The 17,920-nt window shown below is 36.2% G+C and overlaps 1 protein-coding gene and 1 pseudogene across 3 annotated transcripts in view; both read left to right on the top strand.

Annotated features, from left to right (window-relative positions):
• The window catches only part of LOC105501587 (cytochrome P450 2C9), a 75,799-nt gene extending 59,707 nt beyond the window's left edge, over window positions 1-16,092 (top strand). For all 3 annotated transcript variants that reach the window (XM_011927573.1, XM_011927572.1, XM_011927575.1), the window contains 3 exons: window positions 7,881-8,068; window positions 12,744-12,885; window positions 15,553-16,092. In XM_011927573.1, the coding sequence (XP_011782963.1) occupies window positions 7,881-8,068; window positions 12,744-12,885; window positions 15,553-15,734 (512 nt within the window). In that variant the 3' untranslated portion in view covers window positions 15,735-16,092. The remainder of the gene's footprint in view (window positions 1-7,880; window positions 8,069-12,743; window positions 12,886-15,552) is intronic.
• On the top strand, window positions 979-1,896 carry LOC105501586 (annotated as a pseudogene).
• Window positions 16,093-17,920: the final 1,828 nt, after the last annotated feature.

The raw sequence follows: 17,920 nt of genomic DNA, 5'->3' as shown, positions 1-17,920 counted from the left end.
GACAGACTTCTTCCCCACACCTTAGGTTACCAAAATAAACTTGCAGTTTTGCTCCTACACTTGCCTACCCGCTGGTTCTTTTGTGCTCGCTCGGCTGGTCTTAGAAAAACAAATCAATTAGTTTCACGTGTTCTCAGTTCTCCTCTACTTTAAAAATTGATAGCATTTGCTGTTTGAAAGGTTACATGAATAAGAGGCAGCAGATGATCCCACATGGGAACCATCTAACTTGCATGGTTCTGAGCTGCTCCACATCTATTAATCACACTATGTCCCATTGTTCCTTTCTATCTTTTTTTCTTTTTTGGCTAGGGGAATGGGTACTTAATATTCTGTTAAATACATTAATAATGGAGTAGCTATTATGAAAGGCCTTGCAAGTAACTTTATATTCCAACTGTAAGGAAAAGTAGCTATCTTAGAAAATCGAATTTGGGCCTTTTCTTACTTCAGCCCAAACTAGTGAATAATAATAACCTGGAGGGTTTGTTAAAATACGGATTACTTAGCCTTGGTCTTATAAGTTCTAATTCAGTAAACCTAGGATGGTGCCCAAATATTTGCATTTCCAAGAAGTTCCCAAGTGATGCTGATGCTGCTGGTCCAAAAATTAACCTCTTGGATGATCTGATGAACTCCAAATAGTAGGAAAAGCTGTCTTACTTGAATTCCATCCCCCATATTCCAAAAAATCAGTAAGTTATAAGATATAATAGTGTTTGTTGCTATAAAGAAAAGAAACCAGCATAAAGAGTGGAGAGCGTGAGATGGGGAGTTTTTTAGGTAAAGTAATCAAGGAAGGTGACATTTAAACAAAAGCTTGAATGAGGTGAAAGAGAAAGGCACATCAGGAGGGAAAGGTAGGTGGTCCAGGCAGAGAAAAGAGCAAAAGTAAACTCCTTTGGTTGAGAATGGGCTTGGTATATCTAAGGAATTAAACTTCTGACTTAATAATTTCTATCATTTCTTTATTCTCAGATGAGCATTCAAGAATATGAACTAATCCATAGAGAGAAAGAGGATGAAAACTGCCTTCGTAAATACCGTAGACAGTGTATGCAGGATATGCACCAGAAGCTGAGCTTTGGGCCTAGATATGGGTTTGTGTATGAGCTGGAAACTGGAGAGCAATTCCTAGAAACAATTGAAAAGGAACAGAAGATCACCACAATAGTTGTTCACATTTATGAAGATGGTATTAAGGGCTGTGATGCTCTAAACAGTAGTTTAACATGTCTTGCAGCAGAATACCCTATAGTTAAGTTTTGTAAAATAAAAGCTTCGAATACAGGTGCTGGGGACCGCTTTTCCTTAGATGTACTTCCTACACTGCTCATCTATAAAGGTGGGGAACTCATAAGCAATTTTATTAGTGTTGCTGATCAGTTTGCTGAAGAATTTTTTGCTGGGGATGTGGAGTCTTTCCTAAATGAATATGGGTTATTACCTGGAAGAGAGGTACATGCCCTAGAGCATACCAAAATAGAAGAAGAAGATATGGAATGAAGATTCACTATGTCAATATCTCATGTTTATCCTTTAGGCACTGGATGATGGTTTTGGCAGTATCTATATTGCTTTAGTGAACACAGAGTATGGGCATGGCTATGCTAATTTGACAAAAATGATTGATGCAACAATCAAGTTATTAGCATTTCTTAGTATTAGTTACTCAAATTGATACAATGCTTGACTACAAAACACAGCTGTCTTCAGCAACATTATTAATAAAGAGGATGTGGATAATATTATGACATTTTTCAAAAATCCCTTTCAAGTTACGTTTTGTCTTTTTTACTCCATTTTCCCTCCTCACTGTTATTATTGTTTGGGCTTTTCAAATTACATTATTCATTATAATTTTCTTTGTGTAATAAAAATAAAATCTCATGAGGATATAAAAAAAAGAAAAAAAAGAAAACATATACTGCTAGACACAGGGTTATGGAATGTGAGGACATGAGAATTAAAGAGAAAATCACAAAAACTTTCAGATCTATGCCAGGTATATTGAAACAATTAGGATTCATAATTCTCAAGAAGAACTATTAATATTTTCTTGTATATTAATAGAAATAGGGTGTTTTCATACTTGCCTGTTTGCCAAAATTTTTACCTTCTATTTTCCCTTTCTCAGAAAAATATTGGAGAATATGCTTCATTCAAATGCCTGAAACCTAGTTAGAGAAAGTCCTGAGCTCCAGCAATCAGGAAACCTCATGTAGGAGAATGAGAATGTCAGGGAGGCTGCCTAGCACCAGACCTAGAAAACAACTACTTCAGAATGGACCTGGTGGATAATTCAGAAGTGAGAGGAGACAAGAAGAACAAAAGAGATGTGACAGATTTTATAAGAGTTTCCAATAGCTCATAAAGGAGTTTCAAACGTCTGCCCGAACATTTGTCAATAATTCTAACTTGAGAAACAGAAATTAGAAATTGAAATAAAGAGACATGGTTAAGCCCAGGATAGTACTAAAAATAAAATTTAATCATAGCTGTCTTACCAGAGAACCATATTTGTGTAGTCAGAATGATGTAAACAATGAATACTGATATAAAAATTGTCATCTAAATATATTCTGGAAAAAGGAGTGTGGAAAAGTGAGTGTGTCTATCTGAGGGTGTGTTCAAATATGAGGTGAAGTTGAAGATTAAAATTCTCATCTCTCATAATAAAAAATTATTAATATAATCCACAAAAAGATAAGTAAGAAATAGAAACAGAGTCTTTATTTAAAAATGTGAATGTATGTTCAGAAGAAGCTGCTAGAATGTTGAAAATGGTGAATTTGGAAAGTGTGAGAATGAAGAGTATACCATTGCAATTTGCAACCCCTCCCACACACAGATGCGCAAATACAGTCACATATATGCATTAATCTGATAGTATAATTTAATGTTTAAGCAACATGTTATTTTGATATGAAATTAATTCCTGTTTTTTTCCAAGACAGTAATTTCATGATTAAATTATATGCTTACTTTATGTTTGCAAACATTTTATTATTTTTATTTGTATTAAACAATTATCATACATACTAATGTATATGTATATACAGATTTTTCATCTTTTAACTTTTTAAATTTTTATGGGTACATAGTAGTATATATTAATATGTTTGGGGGTACATGAGATGTTTTCATACAGACATGCAATGTGAAATAAGGATGTCATGGAGAATGGTGTATCCCTTCAAGCATTTATTCTTTGAGTTACAAACAATTAAATTACATTTTTAAAGTTATTTTAAAATGTACAATTAAGTTATTATTGACTATAGTCACCCTGTTGTGCTACCATATAGTAGGTCTTATTCATCCCCGCTTCTCCTCCCAGCCCCCACTACCCTTTCAAGTCTCTGGTAACCATGCTTCTATACTTTATGTCCATTAGTTCAATTATTTTGTTTTTCGATCCCACAGATAAGTGAGAACATGCTATGTTTATCTTTCTGTGCCTGGCTTATTTCACTTAACATAATGATCTCCAGTTCCCTTCATGTTGTTGCAAATGAGTGAATCTCATTCTTTTTATGACTGAATAGAACTACATTGTGTATATCTACTACATTTTCTTTATACATTTGTCTGTTGATGCCTATTAAAGTTGTTTCAAAGTCTTAGCTATTGTGTACAGTACTGCAACAAACATAAGAGTGCAGATACCTCTTCAATGTACTTATTTCCTTTCTTTCGGGTATATACCCAGCAGTAGGGTTGTTGGATCATACGGTTGCTTTATTTTTAGTTATTTGAGGAACATTCAAACAGCTCTCCATACTGGTCATACTAATTTACATTCCCACCAACACTATACAAGGGTCCACTTATCTCCACATCCTCACTAGCATTTCTTATTGCCTGTCTTTGGATATCAGCCATTTTAACTGGAGTGAGATGACATCTCATTGTAGTTTTGATTTATGTTTCTCTGATGATCAGTGGTGTTGACCACCTTTTTGTATGCCTCTTACCCATTTATATGTCTTCTTTTGAGAAACATCTATTCAAATCTTTTGCCCACTTTTGAATTGGATTAGTATTTTTTTTTTCTATAGAGTTGCTTGAGTTTCTTATATATTCTTGTTATTAATCTCTTGTCAGATGAATGGTTTGCAAATATTTTTCTCCATTCTGTGATTGTCTTTTCCCTTTGTTGATTGTATCTTTGGCTGTGCAGAAGCTTTTTAACTTGATGTGATCCCATTTGTTCATGTTTGCTTTGAATGCCTGTGTTTGTAGGGTATTGCTTAAGAAATTTTTGCCTAGACCAATGTCCTGGAGATTTTTCCTAGTGTTTTCCTATATTAGTTTCAGACTTTGAGGTCTTAGATTTAAGTCTTTAATTGATTTTGAGTTGATTTTTGTATATGGCAAGAGATATGAGTTCGGTTTCATTCTTCTGTGTAGGATATTAAATATTCCCAGCACATTTATTCAAGAGACTGTCTTTCCCTCAGTGTATGTTCCTGGCACCTGTGTTAGTCTGTTCTCTTGCTTCTAATAAAGCCAACACAAGACTGGGTAATTTATAAAGGAAAGAAGTTTAGTGAACTCACAGTTCCACATGGCAGGGGAGGCCTCACAATCATGGGGGAAGGTGAATGAGGAGCAAAGTCACGTCTTACATGGCAGCAGGCAGAGAACTTTGCAGGGGAACTCCCATTTATAAAACCATCAGATGTTGTGAGATTTATTCACTACCATGAGAAAAGTATGGAGGAAACCACCCTCATGATTCAATTATCCCCACCTGGCCTCACCCTTGACTTGTGGGGATTATTACAATTCAAGATGAGATTTGGAGTGGAGACACAGCCAAACCATATCAGCACCTTTGTCAAAAATGAGTTCACTCTAGGTCTGTGAAATTGTTTCTGGATTCTGTATTCTGTTTCATTGGTCCATGTGTTTGTTTTTATGTCAGTACCATGCTGTCTTAGTTAGCTCTGTAGTATAATTTGAAGTGGGATAATGTGATTCTTCCAGTTTTGTTCTTTTTGCTTAGGATAGTTTTGACTATTCCGGGTCTTTTGTGGGTCCATATAAATTTTAGGATTTATTTTTTCTATTTCTGTGAAGAATGCCATTGATATTTTGATAGGGATTTTATTGAAGCTGTAGATTGTTTTGATAGTATGGACATTTTAACAATATTGATTTTTCCAATCCATGAACATGAAATATTTTTCTATTTGTTGTGTCCTCTTAAATTTCTTTCCTCAGTGTTTTATAGTTTTCATTTTAGACATCTTTCAGTTCTTTGGTTAAATTAATTCCTAAGTATTTAATTTTACTTATGGCTATTGTAAATGGGATTACTTTTAAAATTTGTTTTTCTTTTTGTTCACTGTTGGCATACAACAACACTACTGATTTTTATGTTGATTTTGTATCCTTCAACTTTACTGAATTTGTTCATCAGTTCTAATAATTATCTTGTGGAATCTTTAGGTTTTTCCTAATATAAGGTTATATCATCTGAACACAAGGATATTTTGACTTCTTCCTTTCCAATTTGGATAGCCTTTATATCTTTCTCTTGTCTGATTGCTCTTGCTAGGTCATCCAGTACTATGATGAATAACAATGGTGACAGTGGACATCCTTGTCGTGTTCCTGATCTTAGAGAAAATACTCTTGGTATTCCCCATTCAGTATAGTACTAGTTGTGGGTCTGTCATATAGCTTTTTTATGTTAAGGTATGTTCCTTCTATCTCAGGTTTTTTTAGTGAATTTTTATCAGGAAGGGATATTAAATTTTATCAAATACTTTTTAAGCATCAACTGAAATGATCATATAGCTTTTATCCTTCGTTCTTTTGATATGATGTATCACACTGCTTGATTTGCACATGTTGAACCATCCTTGCATCCGAGGGATAAATCCCACTTGGTCATTGTGAATGACCTTTTTGTTGTATTGCTGAATTTGGTTTGCTAGTATTTTGTTGAAGATATTTGCACTAGTGTTCATCAGGTGTATTGACCTGTAGTTTTCTTTTCTTGATGTGTCTTAGTCTGATTTTGGTATCAGGGTAATACTGGTCTCACAGAATGAGTTTCGAAGTATTCTTTTCTCCTTTATTTTTTGGAATAGTTTGAGCAGGATTGGTATTAGTTCTTCTTTAAATGTTTGGTAAAATTCAGAAGTGAAGCTAGCCAGTCTTGGGGTTTTCTTTACTGGGATACTTTTTATTTCTCATTTGATCTTGGTACTGGTCATTGCATGTTCAGGTTTTGGATTTTTTCCTGGTTCAAACTCGATGGGTCATATTTGGCTAGTGATTTGTCCATTTCTTCTAGACTTTCCAATTTATTGGCATATAGTTGCTTATAGTAACCACTAATTATTCTTTGAATTTCTGCAGTATCAGTTGTAATGCCTCCCTTTTAATTTGTTTTTATTTATTTGAATTTACTCTTTTTTTTTTTTTTTTTAGTCTGGCTAATGGTTTGTCAATTTTGTTTAACTTTTCAAAAAAGTAACTTTTTGTTTCATTGATCTTTTGTTTTTCTCCATTTAAATTTTATTTATTTCTGCTCTGATCTTTATTATTCCTTTTCTTCTATTAATTTTGGGTTTAATTTGCTTTTGGTTTTCTAATTATTTAGGATGCATCATTAGATTGTTTATTTGTCTATTTTCTCCATTTTTGATATAAGTTCTTGTAGTTATAAACTTCCCTTTTAGTACTGGTCTTGCTGTAGCCCCTTGGTTTTCGTATGTTGTGTTTCTATTAAAATTCATTTCAAGAAATTTTTCAATTTCCTTTTTAATCTCTTCATGGGCCCACTCTCCATTTATGTGTATATTTTAAATTTTCCATTTATTTGTGTAGTTTCCAAAATTCCTCTTGTTATTGATTGCTGGTTTTATTACACTGTGGTCAGAGAAGATGCTTGATATTATTTCAGTTTCTTTGCATATTTTAAGATTTGTTTTGTGACCTAACATATGGTCAATTCTTGATAACAATCCATGTGCTGCAGAAAGGGATGTGTACTCTGTAGCAGTTGGATAAAATATTCTGCAAATATCTATTAGATCCATTTGGTCTATAGTGCAGATAAAGTTCAATGTTTCCTTGTTGATTTTCTATCTAGATGACCTGTCCAGTGCTGAAAGTGGGATGTTGAAGTCTCCAGCTGTTGTTGTACTGGGGACTATCTCTCTCTAGTTCTAATTATAATTCTTTTATATATCTGGGTGCTCCATTATTGGTTGCATATATATTTAAAATTGTTCCATCTTCTCGCCAAGCTGAATACTTTATCACCAATAGTGATCTTCTTTGTCTCTTCTTATAGTTTTTGTTTTGAAATCTACTTTGTCTCTTTTAAATATAGTAACTCCTGCTGTTTTTTTCTTTTCTATTGGCATGTACTGTGTCATTCCATTCCTTTATTTTCAGCCTATGTGTGTCTTTATAAGTGAAGTGTGTTTCTTTTAGGCAACAGATTAATGGGTCTTGTTTTTCCATCCAGTCAGTATGTTTTTTCATTTGAGATTTTAGCCCATTTACATTCAGTGTTATTATTGATAAGTAAGGACTTACTCCTGCCCTTTTGTTATTTGTTTTCTGGTTGTTTTGTGGACTTCTCTTCCTTTTTTCAATCCTTTCTGTCTTCCTTTATTGAAGATAATTTTCTCTGCTTATATTTGTACAGATTTTTCTTAATGCCTAGTTTATGGTAGTTACACATTTGTGCATCTGTAACACTCCTCTCTTTAAGTTTGCATATACTTCCATCAGTACATTTTAAATTTATAAGGAGGTTTGGATACCTTCATCGTGATTCATGTACCCCATATTGCTACAGCAAAGGTGCCATTTTTCTCCTTTTCCATCAGTTTTTACTTTTGTCTTATCAGCTAAAGTCCAGGAAGAGATTGAACGTGTGATTGGCAGAAATCGGAGCCCCTGCATGCAGGACAGGAGCCACATGCCCTACACAGATGCTGTGGTGCACGAGGTCCAGAGATACATTGACCTCCTCCCCACCAGCCTGCCCCATGCAGTGACCAGTGATGTTAAATTCAGAAACTACCTCATCCCCAAGGTAAGTTTGTTTCTCCTACACTGCAACTCCATGTTTTTGAAGTCCCCAAATTCATAGTATCATTCTTATCCTCTACCATCACCTGGTGAGAGAAGTGCATAACTCATATGTCTGGCAGTTTAATTGGACTTTGTGTTGTTTCCAGTTTGGGGCTACAAAGTTTTGTAACAGGTCCTTGTGTCTGGCAGTGTGTGTTTTCCAGATTTATTATGTTTCTTCAAGATTAGTTTGGCTACTCTTAGGTGCTTGTATTTCCAGATAAATTTTAAAGGCATTTGTTTGTCAATTTCCCAAAACATTGGGCTGGAATTTCTGTCAGGGTGACATTAAATTTATAGATCAGTTTGGAAAGAACTGAATCTTGACATGTTGCATCTTTCCATTCCTGAATATAATTATGCTTCCAATTTATTTGGGATATCTTTTATTTTCCCAGGAATGTTGTGATTTGTTGTCATGGCTTTCAAGTCTTTGGTTTCCCCTAGATAATTAATATTTTTGTTGTGGAACATAATTAATTTTTGTCATTCTGATGATGTTAATCTGTCAACTTTGCTAAATTTTTTAATCACTGTTCATAATTTATTTCTGGATTCATTATAATTTCTGTGTAATTATACTGTATCTGGGTTAATATTGTTTCATTTCTTATTTTTCATTTCTCATGGGCTTAATGTCTCTTTATTGCATTAATTATTGCGTTGGCTAGAATTTCTAGTAGAGTGTTGAATAGAATTGGTGACAGTGGGGATCCTTGTTTCTCATTTCCAATCTGCAGGAAACAGTGGAAGTTTTCCATTTCAATGTCGAGAATGATCCTTGAAGTAGATTTTGGTAGATTTTTTTTATCAGATTAGAGACGTTTGCTGTCATATATATATGTCATAATTGTGTGTAAAATCTTATCAAATCAGTTCTCTGCGTCTATTTATATAATTGTGTGTTAGTCCGTTTCCATTGCTATAAAGGAATATCTTTGACTGGGTAATTTATAAATAAAAGAGTTTTATTTTGGCTCATGGTTTTGCAGGCTGTGCAAAAGGCATAATGGGGGCAGGCATCTGCTCCTAGTGAGGACTTCAGGTAGCTTTCAATCTTGGAAGAAGGTGAAGGGGAAGCAAGCATGTCACATGGCAAGAGAGGAAGTAAGAGAAAAAGGAGTGGAAGTGACTTTAAACAACCAGCTCATGTGTGAACTAACAGAATATGAACTCACTTATTATCATGAGAAGAGCTTTAAGCCACTCAAGAAGAATTCACCCCCATGTCCTAAATACCTCCCACCAGACTCCACCTCCAACATTGGGAATCACATTTCAACATGAGATTTGGAGGGGACAAATATCCACACAACATCAGATTATATGTATTGGGGTTACATTCCTCACTAAAGAGAAATAAGTATGCTCATAGAGATGAATTGCCTTTCTTCATATTGTTTAGAACTTCAGTGTTTACATTCACAAGAGATTTGGTTTATAATTTTCTTTCTTAGAATTTTCAAGATTTTTCATATTGAGATTATGCCAGCCTTATAAAACTAGGGGAGAAAAGTTTCCTAATGTGAGTCTGATTTTATTGCCGTTCCCTCTCCCCACTTTTCTTCTTGTGATCACTTAGTTGTATCTTTGAAATGCCTGACAACTTTTGGTTAAATACCAAATGCTATATATAAGAAATTACATAATTTCAGAGGTTTATATTCTTCAAAGAAAGATTCATTCCTCTCCCATAGGCAGCCATAATGACATAACACCTGTTGTCATGATTCAGAATTGGACATAATGTGAAGCCAGTCGAAAATTGAGTGTCAGTGTTAGCTTAGCTCTCTGAGGTTCTCCTACCTCTGGAACCTTGAGAACAATTTTTGTCTTGGCAGCTTTACAATGCCTTCTATCATATGGTTTCTGTATTTATCCAGACACTCCAGTTGCCATCCCAAACCTACATTTTCCAATTAAAGCCAATACATATTATTAGTAAAATAAAAAATAGTATAACTGTAAGTTGTATTTTCAAGGGGAAAAAGGAATGATATTGGTAAGGTTGCAATTACTAATGTCGTCTTTTGAAGAAGACAGAATTGAAATTTGCTGAGAGATTATGGGGCTTACCCTAATGGTCACTGATTTAGTACAAGAGATAAGACTTCAATGCACTCTGTTATCACAAACACAGGAGGTAACCAGAAGAAGACTTTTGTTTCTCAAAATTAGGGTCTGAGGGTAATATTAATGAAACTTACTTCTCCTATAACTAACTAAATGAGAAATATACTGAAGAATCAGGCAGGAGTTGCCAGTCTCCCCAGTTCACTGCATCAGCTTTGGTGAACTGCTAGAGGGGAACACTGCATCTGATGAGCTTCTTCATTCACCCCCATGCAGGGCAGCTCATGCTGTGCCTGGTGTCTTTTGAGCCCTGAGAATCCAGAGCCCAAGGGAATCACCCATTGAATCCCTTCTTCATGGAATAGCCCAGTACGGAAAAATGCAGCACTGTGTGGCCGATTCTACCCTCTTTACATATAAGATACATGTGTTCTGCTACAGACTGGATCCATTTATCTAGCTGGAGATAATAGTCTGAGACAGGAGTTGGCAAACTGTTTCTGTAATGGGCCAGAGAGTAAATATTTTAGACTTTTCCGGCCATGTGGTTTCTGTTGCAATACTTGACATCTCTTATTGTAGCATGAAAGCAGTCATAAACAATCTGCAAATGAATGAGGGTTGATATGTTCCAAGTTTTATAGAAATAAATGTAAATTTCCTATAAAATGTTTGTTTCAAAAATATTATTTCTTATTTGCATTTGTTCAATGTGAATACTTTAAGTTCACATACTATACAAAAATAGGTGGCAGGATGGACTTGTGCAGGGAGTATTTTTTATTGATGTCTAATATAAGACATTCCTGTCCTGTAGAATTTTCTGCAAATATGTGTGATTAATTTGTGCTTTTGTGTCCTATTAAAGAATATTTGTCAGCACAAGATTCCAAAGACTGGCTTTTAACTTTCTCGGAATTTTTTTGTTTTAGCTCTTATATTTAGATCAATGACATATTTCAAATGAATTTTTATTTGTAATATGAAGTAATAATGGTCATGCTTCAATGTCTATAAATTTCTAGTTATTCAAGGAACATTTGTTGAAATAAATCTGCTTTGGTTCTTAATAACATTTTAATAGAGTACTTGTTTATAAATATTCAAGGGAATATTTTTGAAAAACCAAATTATAGACTATTGATATGAAAATTTAGGAGGTAGAATTTTTCCTCACCTTTTTATTATAAAATATTTTAAAATAAGTAACATTACACACACATATGTATATGTACATATGGCAGTATGTATATATATCTACTTTGATATCTGTCCATCCATCTATTTATGCTTCAGTACTTCAGTATGTATAGTACAATAACAATGGTTTTCTCCTACATAATAATATAGCATTCATACCGTGGAGTTATTAATACAATAATATTATTAACTACACAGCTTATATTTAAAATTTTCCAATTTTTAAAGAATATGTTAATCACTTTTTTTCTTGCAATTCACTCTCCAGTCAAGAAACAGGCACATAATTTCGGTATCCTGTTATTTTCATCTCCCGTAATCAAGAAGAGTCCATTTCCTCTGTTTCCTTTCGATATGTTGACCTCTGTGAAGAGTTGAGGCCATTAGTCATTTAAATTTTCCTGGGGCTCATTTTGTATGATTGTTTTCTAGATATTATATTCCAGTTATGACTTTGGCAAGAAAACTACATAGTACTTTGAATATCCTACTGAATCACAGTGGTGAGGCAGGGGCACATAATGTCACATGTGTCATTATTGGTTATGCTAAAATTCTCACCTAATAAATTGGAATCTGCCAGATCTCTCCATTGAAGGGGTTCTGTTTTTTTATGTGTGAATGTTGAAAATCTATTGCATAGTACTTTAAAACTGAACACCCTGCTTCCCAAGTCACACATCCAATGGTTTTATCTTTCATTAATGATCCTCACCTGACCTGATGATCTTGATCTGAATGGTTAAAAATAGGTGATTTTTCTAATTTCATCGTTCCTTCTGTATTTTTAAGCTAGGACAAATCTGTAATGAATATCTCTCCCATGTCTTTAAATGAAGACAAACAAACTGCATGGCAATGACAAGAACTCAATAGTTTTATACTTGTGACTATACTAGTTATCATCCCAGAAGACGTCATTTGAAACTCAATCACATGTTTATTCACAAATGCCCTGTGAAAAGATACTGTGGCCATTTCCCGTGTCGAAAGAGACTTCAACTTTAAGTCATACTCTACACATAAGGTTGGTGAAAACCAAAGTGATGGAATAGAGCAGCAAGTGTGGACAGCCAGTAGTGTCCAAACTTGATGAAAAGGAGGACAGATTCAGAAGGTTGCACCCAAGTATCCAAGTACTCAGGACTTCAAATTTGATTGCAGGGCACTTGCAAGATTATTGTCACTGGCCTTAAGCTCATGCCTCTCATTACTTGGTCTATCCATCTGGAAATGGTACTGCTCTTCTTTGGAATAGTGTTTCCTCGTCTGCACATGAAAAGATTCAACTATGTGATTACCACTGTTTCTTCAACCTTCATGACTTCTTTACAGCTCAGTTCATCTATGTCTCTTGTTTCTAGGGCACAACCATATTAATTTCCCTGACTTCTGTGCTACATGACAACAAAGAATTTCCCAACCCAGAAATGTTTGACCCTCATCACTTTCTGGACGAAGGTGGCAATTTTAAGAAAAGTAACTACTTCATGCCTTTCTCAGCAGGTAATATAAATGTATTTCCATTTGTGTTTCAGGGTATAAGATAACTTTTTTGATCAGTTGGAACTTACGTGTGCCTCCTCTGCAGTGGTACAATTACTCTTCGTACACGATCAAGAGCACTGTTCTGAATGTCTGTGTGCTCCCTGCTCATGATACATCCTAATTATTGAGCCAGATTAGTGGGCTTTGGGGAGTTAATCCAATTCTTCCAAATTGAGAAAGCTGAAGTATAGGTTGGTTGAATTCTGCCTCTAGTTATACCACTGAGGTACCCAAGAACTCCTCCTAGAAGATAAAACTAATTACATTTTCCTCACCAGCTATGAGGAAGTTATTTCACTCCAGAACTTCACTGAGTATTTCCCACATGGTGTCCCTCACCCACTAGGCTGGGCCTGTAGGATAAAATTATCCTCAGACACTGAAGATGGCCTTAAAAGGCTCACTTCTGAGTTTGGAAAGCAGAGTAAACAGATCATTGTAGTTCAATAGGACTGAGGCTGTGATATGGGAAAGAACAGGCTGTTGGGGGTTGGGAGGTAGATGGAAAAGCTGTCTGCTTCTTGTTCTCTTATACCCCAAAGTGAGGCATAAGTAACATTTTAATAGCAGTAAAGACCTTTGAGCTACCTCAAAGGAGGCAGAGAGGATGAAAAGAAGAGAAGGCAGGGCTATTAAAGGAGATAATGAGCCACAGGAGCAGGACATTGGCTCTAAATAACGGATATTAGAACCTTTGTCAAATAACTGTGGATGGGATGAGGGGGACATTGGGAATGTAGCAGGATACTCTGCAGTGATGCAGAGCACATGCTCTTCCCCTAGTCATGGCCATGTATCTTGGATGTTGGATCTCCACACCCGAAATGTGTGTGCTGAGCGTCTGGTGATAGAATCTCCTTTCTTCATTCTGTGGCCTTTGATGTCTGCTTTATATCTGGCACTGTAGATACCAAGACAACAAGAAAAGAAACCTTCCTTCAAGCATTCATATTTGGCACATGTATTAGCCCATTCTTACATTGGTATAAAGAACTACCTGAGACTGGGTAATTTATGAAGAAAAGAGTTTTAATTGACTCACAGGCTGTACAGGAAGCATGACTGGGAGTCCTCCGGAAACTTGCAAGCATGGTGGGAGGCAGAGCGGAAGCAGGCACATCTTTCCATGGCAGAGCAGGAGAGAGAGAGCAAAGAGGAAAGGCTACGTACCTTTAAACAACCAGATCTCATGAGAACTCACTATCATGAGAACAGCAAGGGGGAAATTATCCCCCGTGATTCTATCACCTCTCACCAGGTATCTCCCCCAACATTGGGAATTACAATTTGACATGAGGTTTGGGTAAGGACACAGAGTCTAACCACATCACACTCTAATATATAAATAAATCAGTAATTATTATTCTAGGTGATCCATGCTATCTGTTTCTTTGGCCGTGACAAAATATCCAAGACTAGGCAATTGATGAATAATGGAAATTTATTTCTCACAGTTCTGAAGGCTGGAAGTTCCAAGATCAAGGTGTCAGCAAGTTCAGTGCCTGGTGAGGGCCTGTTCCTTATAGATAATGCCCCCTCTGTATCCTTATATGGCAGAAGGGCAAAAAAGGCAAAAGGGGAGAAATGGCTCCCTTGCATCTCTTGATGTTATTAATTTTAGCAAGGACAGAGCCCTCCTAACTTATTAACTTCCTAAAAGGAGCCATCTCTTGAATAATGTTGCATTGGGTATTATGTGTCAACATATGAATTTGGGGGAGGCATATTCAGACCATAGCATATTTTTCAATGGAAGCATAAATATAATGTTGAGGAAACCCAGAGAAAGCAACATTTTCTTGCTCAAGGAGATGAGAAAGAGGGTAAAAAAGGAGATAAAATTTGACCTATGTCCTGAGTGTGGTAATAGAAAAATTCATCTTGACCAAAAGGAGCAGCATGCTATAAAACTTGAAACCTTGTGGTGTGCTGGAGGCTGATGACAAGTGGCTATGCCTAAAGTTGACAGTATCGGATTTGAAGAGTGTAAGGAATGATATGGATCATCAGACTGGAAACAAAATGTGAGGCCCAGGTCAATCCATTGGGACCTTATCCTATAGGACAGACAGGGAAGCCATTTAAAGTTTTAAAGTGAGAAGGTGACATGTTTAGACATGTGCTCCTGAAAGTACCTAGGAGAAAAAAAAAATCTTTGACTGCATATTGGGCCAGAAATACAAAGGGAAATACAATATGTTAGCTTCCTTCTCTAAGCCCTTCGCAGTTCAACCCACTTGACAAGGAATGTATGTTTCTAAAGAAAGATTGACAAAGGCATTTAAAGTCTGTAGAAAGATTTTAATAAAGTGGTTGGCATGTAGCTGGTACTCAATAAATATTTGTTCAATATAGGGTGGCTATTAAGATCTGATATTAAGTGAAGAGTGAGTATGTCCATTCATTTTTCAGTTGCCTATGCATCCATCCATTCATCCATTTATCCATACACCCATCCATCCATTCATTCATGCATGCACCCATTCACCCATCTATCTCCTCATCCCTCCTACGATTCACTGAACAGTTATTGCATATTCTGTTTGTGCCAGTTACAGAGACAGTGTTTGTCACTGTCACAGTTACACATGAGGAGTAACTGCTCTCTGTGTTTGCTATTTTCAGGAAAACGGATTTGTGTGGGAGAAGCGCTGGCCCGCATGGAGCTGTTTTTATTCCTGACCTCCATTTTACAGAACTTTAACCTGAAATCTCTGGTTGACCCAAAGGACCTTGACACCACTCCAGTTTTAAATGGATTTGCCTCTGTTCCACCCTTCTACCAGCTGTGCTTCATTCCTGTTTGAAGAAGAGCAGATGGTCTGGTTGCTGCTGTGCTGTCCCTGCAGCTCTCTTTCCTCTGGGGTGTTATCCACCTTTCACTATATGTGATGCCTTTTCTGGCCTGTCATCTCACATTTTCCCTTCCCTCAAGATCTAGTGAACATTCAGCCTCCATTAAGGAGAGTTTCCTATGCTTCACAGTGCAAATATATCTGATATTCTCCATACTCTGTAATGGTTGCATTGACTGTCACATAATGCTGATACTTATCTAATGTTGTTATTAATATATTATTAAATAGAGAAAGATGATTTGTGTATCATAATTCAAAGACATTTCTTCTCTGCATGTTCTAAATAAAAAGCATTATTATTTGCTGAGTCAGTTTATTAGACCTTCCTTCTTTTATGCATAATGCAGGTCAGAAATTAAAGAAAAATAGAGTTCCAGGAGGCCATGCTGGTTCTCAAAACGATAAAGACAGAAAGGACAAAGGGGAAGCGGGTAGGGAAGCTATTTTTGCTGAGTGTGAGAGTTATTTGAGGATTGGATTTGAAAGTGAGAAACTGCCCAGGAGTAGCTCCAACCTGTAGGGAAATATTCAGAGGATCAGCCAAAGGGAGGAATGAACATTAAATGTTAGAATTCTTATATCCACATTGGTGTTCCTTTTTTTTTTTTGAGACAAAGTCTTGCTCTGTCACCCAGGTGGGAGTACAGTGGTGGGATCTCGGCTCTCTGCAACCTCCGCCTCCCAGGTTCAAGTGATTCTCCTGCCTCAGCCTCCTGAGTAGCTGGGATTACAGGTACATGCCGCCACACCTTGAAAATTTTTTGTATTTTTAGTACAGACGGGTTTTCACCATGTTAGCTAGGATGGTCTCGATCTCCTGACCTCGTGATCTGCCCGCCTCAGCCTCCCAAAGTGCTGGGATTACAAGTGTGAGCCACTGCACCTGGTCTGGTGTTACTTTAAAGTGTCATTACTTTATCTCTAAAGAATCAGATTACTTATTACTTTTGTTACTTCATGTTTCCAACTTATAATGATGTAATGAAGTATAAATATATGCTTTCATATTGCTTCTCATGTATCCTGTCACGCTTCTCTCTTCAAACATGAACAAAATTTCTTTTCTTTTCTTTTTTTTTTTTTTTTTTGAGATGGAGTCTTGCTTTTGTTGCTGAGGCTGGAGTGCAATGGCATGATCTTGGCTCACTGCAATCTCCACCTTCAGGGTTCAAGTGATTCTCCTGCTTCAGCCTTCCAAGTAGCTGGGATTACAGATGCCCACCATCACACCAGGCTAATTTTTGATATTTTTAGTAGAGACAGGGTTTCACCATGTTGGCCGGACTAGTCTTGAATGCCTAACCTCAAGTGATCCACCCACCCCGGCCTCCCAATGTGCTGGGATTACGGGTGTGAGCCACCACATTTGGCTGGACAAAATTTCTAAGAAGAATTACCAGGATTTAATCTTTCTCAGCTTCTCCTATATTATTTTACTTTTAACCTAAGTGGGATGATAATTTTATGCTATGGTCCTAATGTAATTAGCCTCAGGTCATCTCCAAAGCATAGACAGTTAAGTATTTTTTTTTTTTTAGTTGGAAATGCTTTATTCATGTCCACAGGAACCATATATAAAAGTTTGTCAAAAAGCAATACAAACTAAATATTCGGAAATATATCACAATCAGATTTCTTAGTTAAGTATTCAGATTCCAAAACTGTGTTAATGATAAAAGCATATGAAAACATTTGCAAGCAATGTCTTACTTTGGGTTCAGCTAAAATTTATCCGTAGGCAGTCTCTTATTTATTTTCATAAACAAATAACATATTCTATCTTTCTTTTTATTATTATTATTATTATTATACTTTAAGTTCTAGGGTACATGTGCATAAAGTGCAGGTTTGTTACACATGTATACTTGTGCCATGTTGGTGTGCTGCACCCATTAACTTGTCAGCACCTATCAACTCGTCATTTACATCAGATATAACTCCCAATGCAATCCCTCCCTCCTCCCACATCCCCATAATAGGCCCTGGTGTGTGAGGTTCCACTTCCCGAGTCCAAGTGATCTCATTGATCAGTTCCCACATATGAGTGAGAACATGCGGTGTTTGGTTTTCTGTTCTTGTGATAGTTTGCTGAGAATGATGGTTTCCAGCTGCATCCATGTCCCTACAAAGGATGC

This window comes from Colobus angolensis, unplaced genomic scaffold (assembly GCF_000951035.1).
Source record: "Colobus angolensis palliatus isolate OR3802 unplaced genomic scaffold, Cang.pa_1.0 Scaffold73, whole genome shotgun sequence".
Classification (NCBI taxonomy): Eukaryota; Metazoa; Chordata; class Mammalia; order Primates; family Cercopithecidae; genus Colobus; species Colobus angolensis.
Note: the sequence above shows the minus strand (reverse complement) of the source record. Positions and strands in the feature narration are given on the sequence as shown.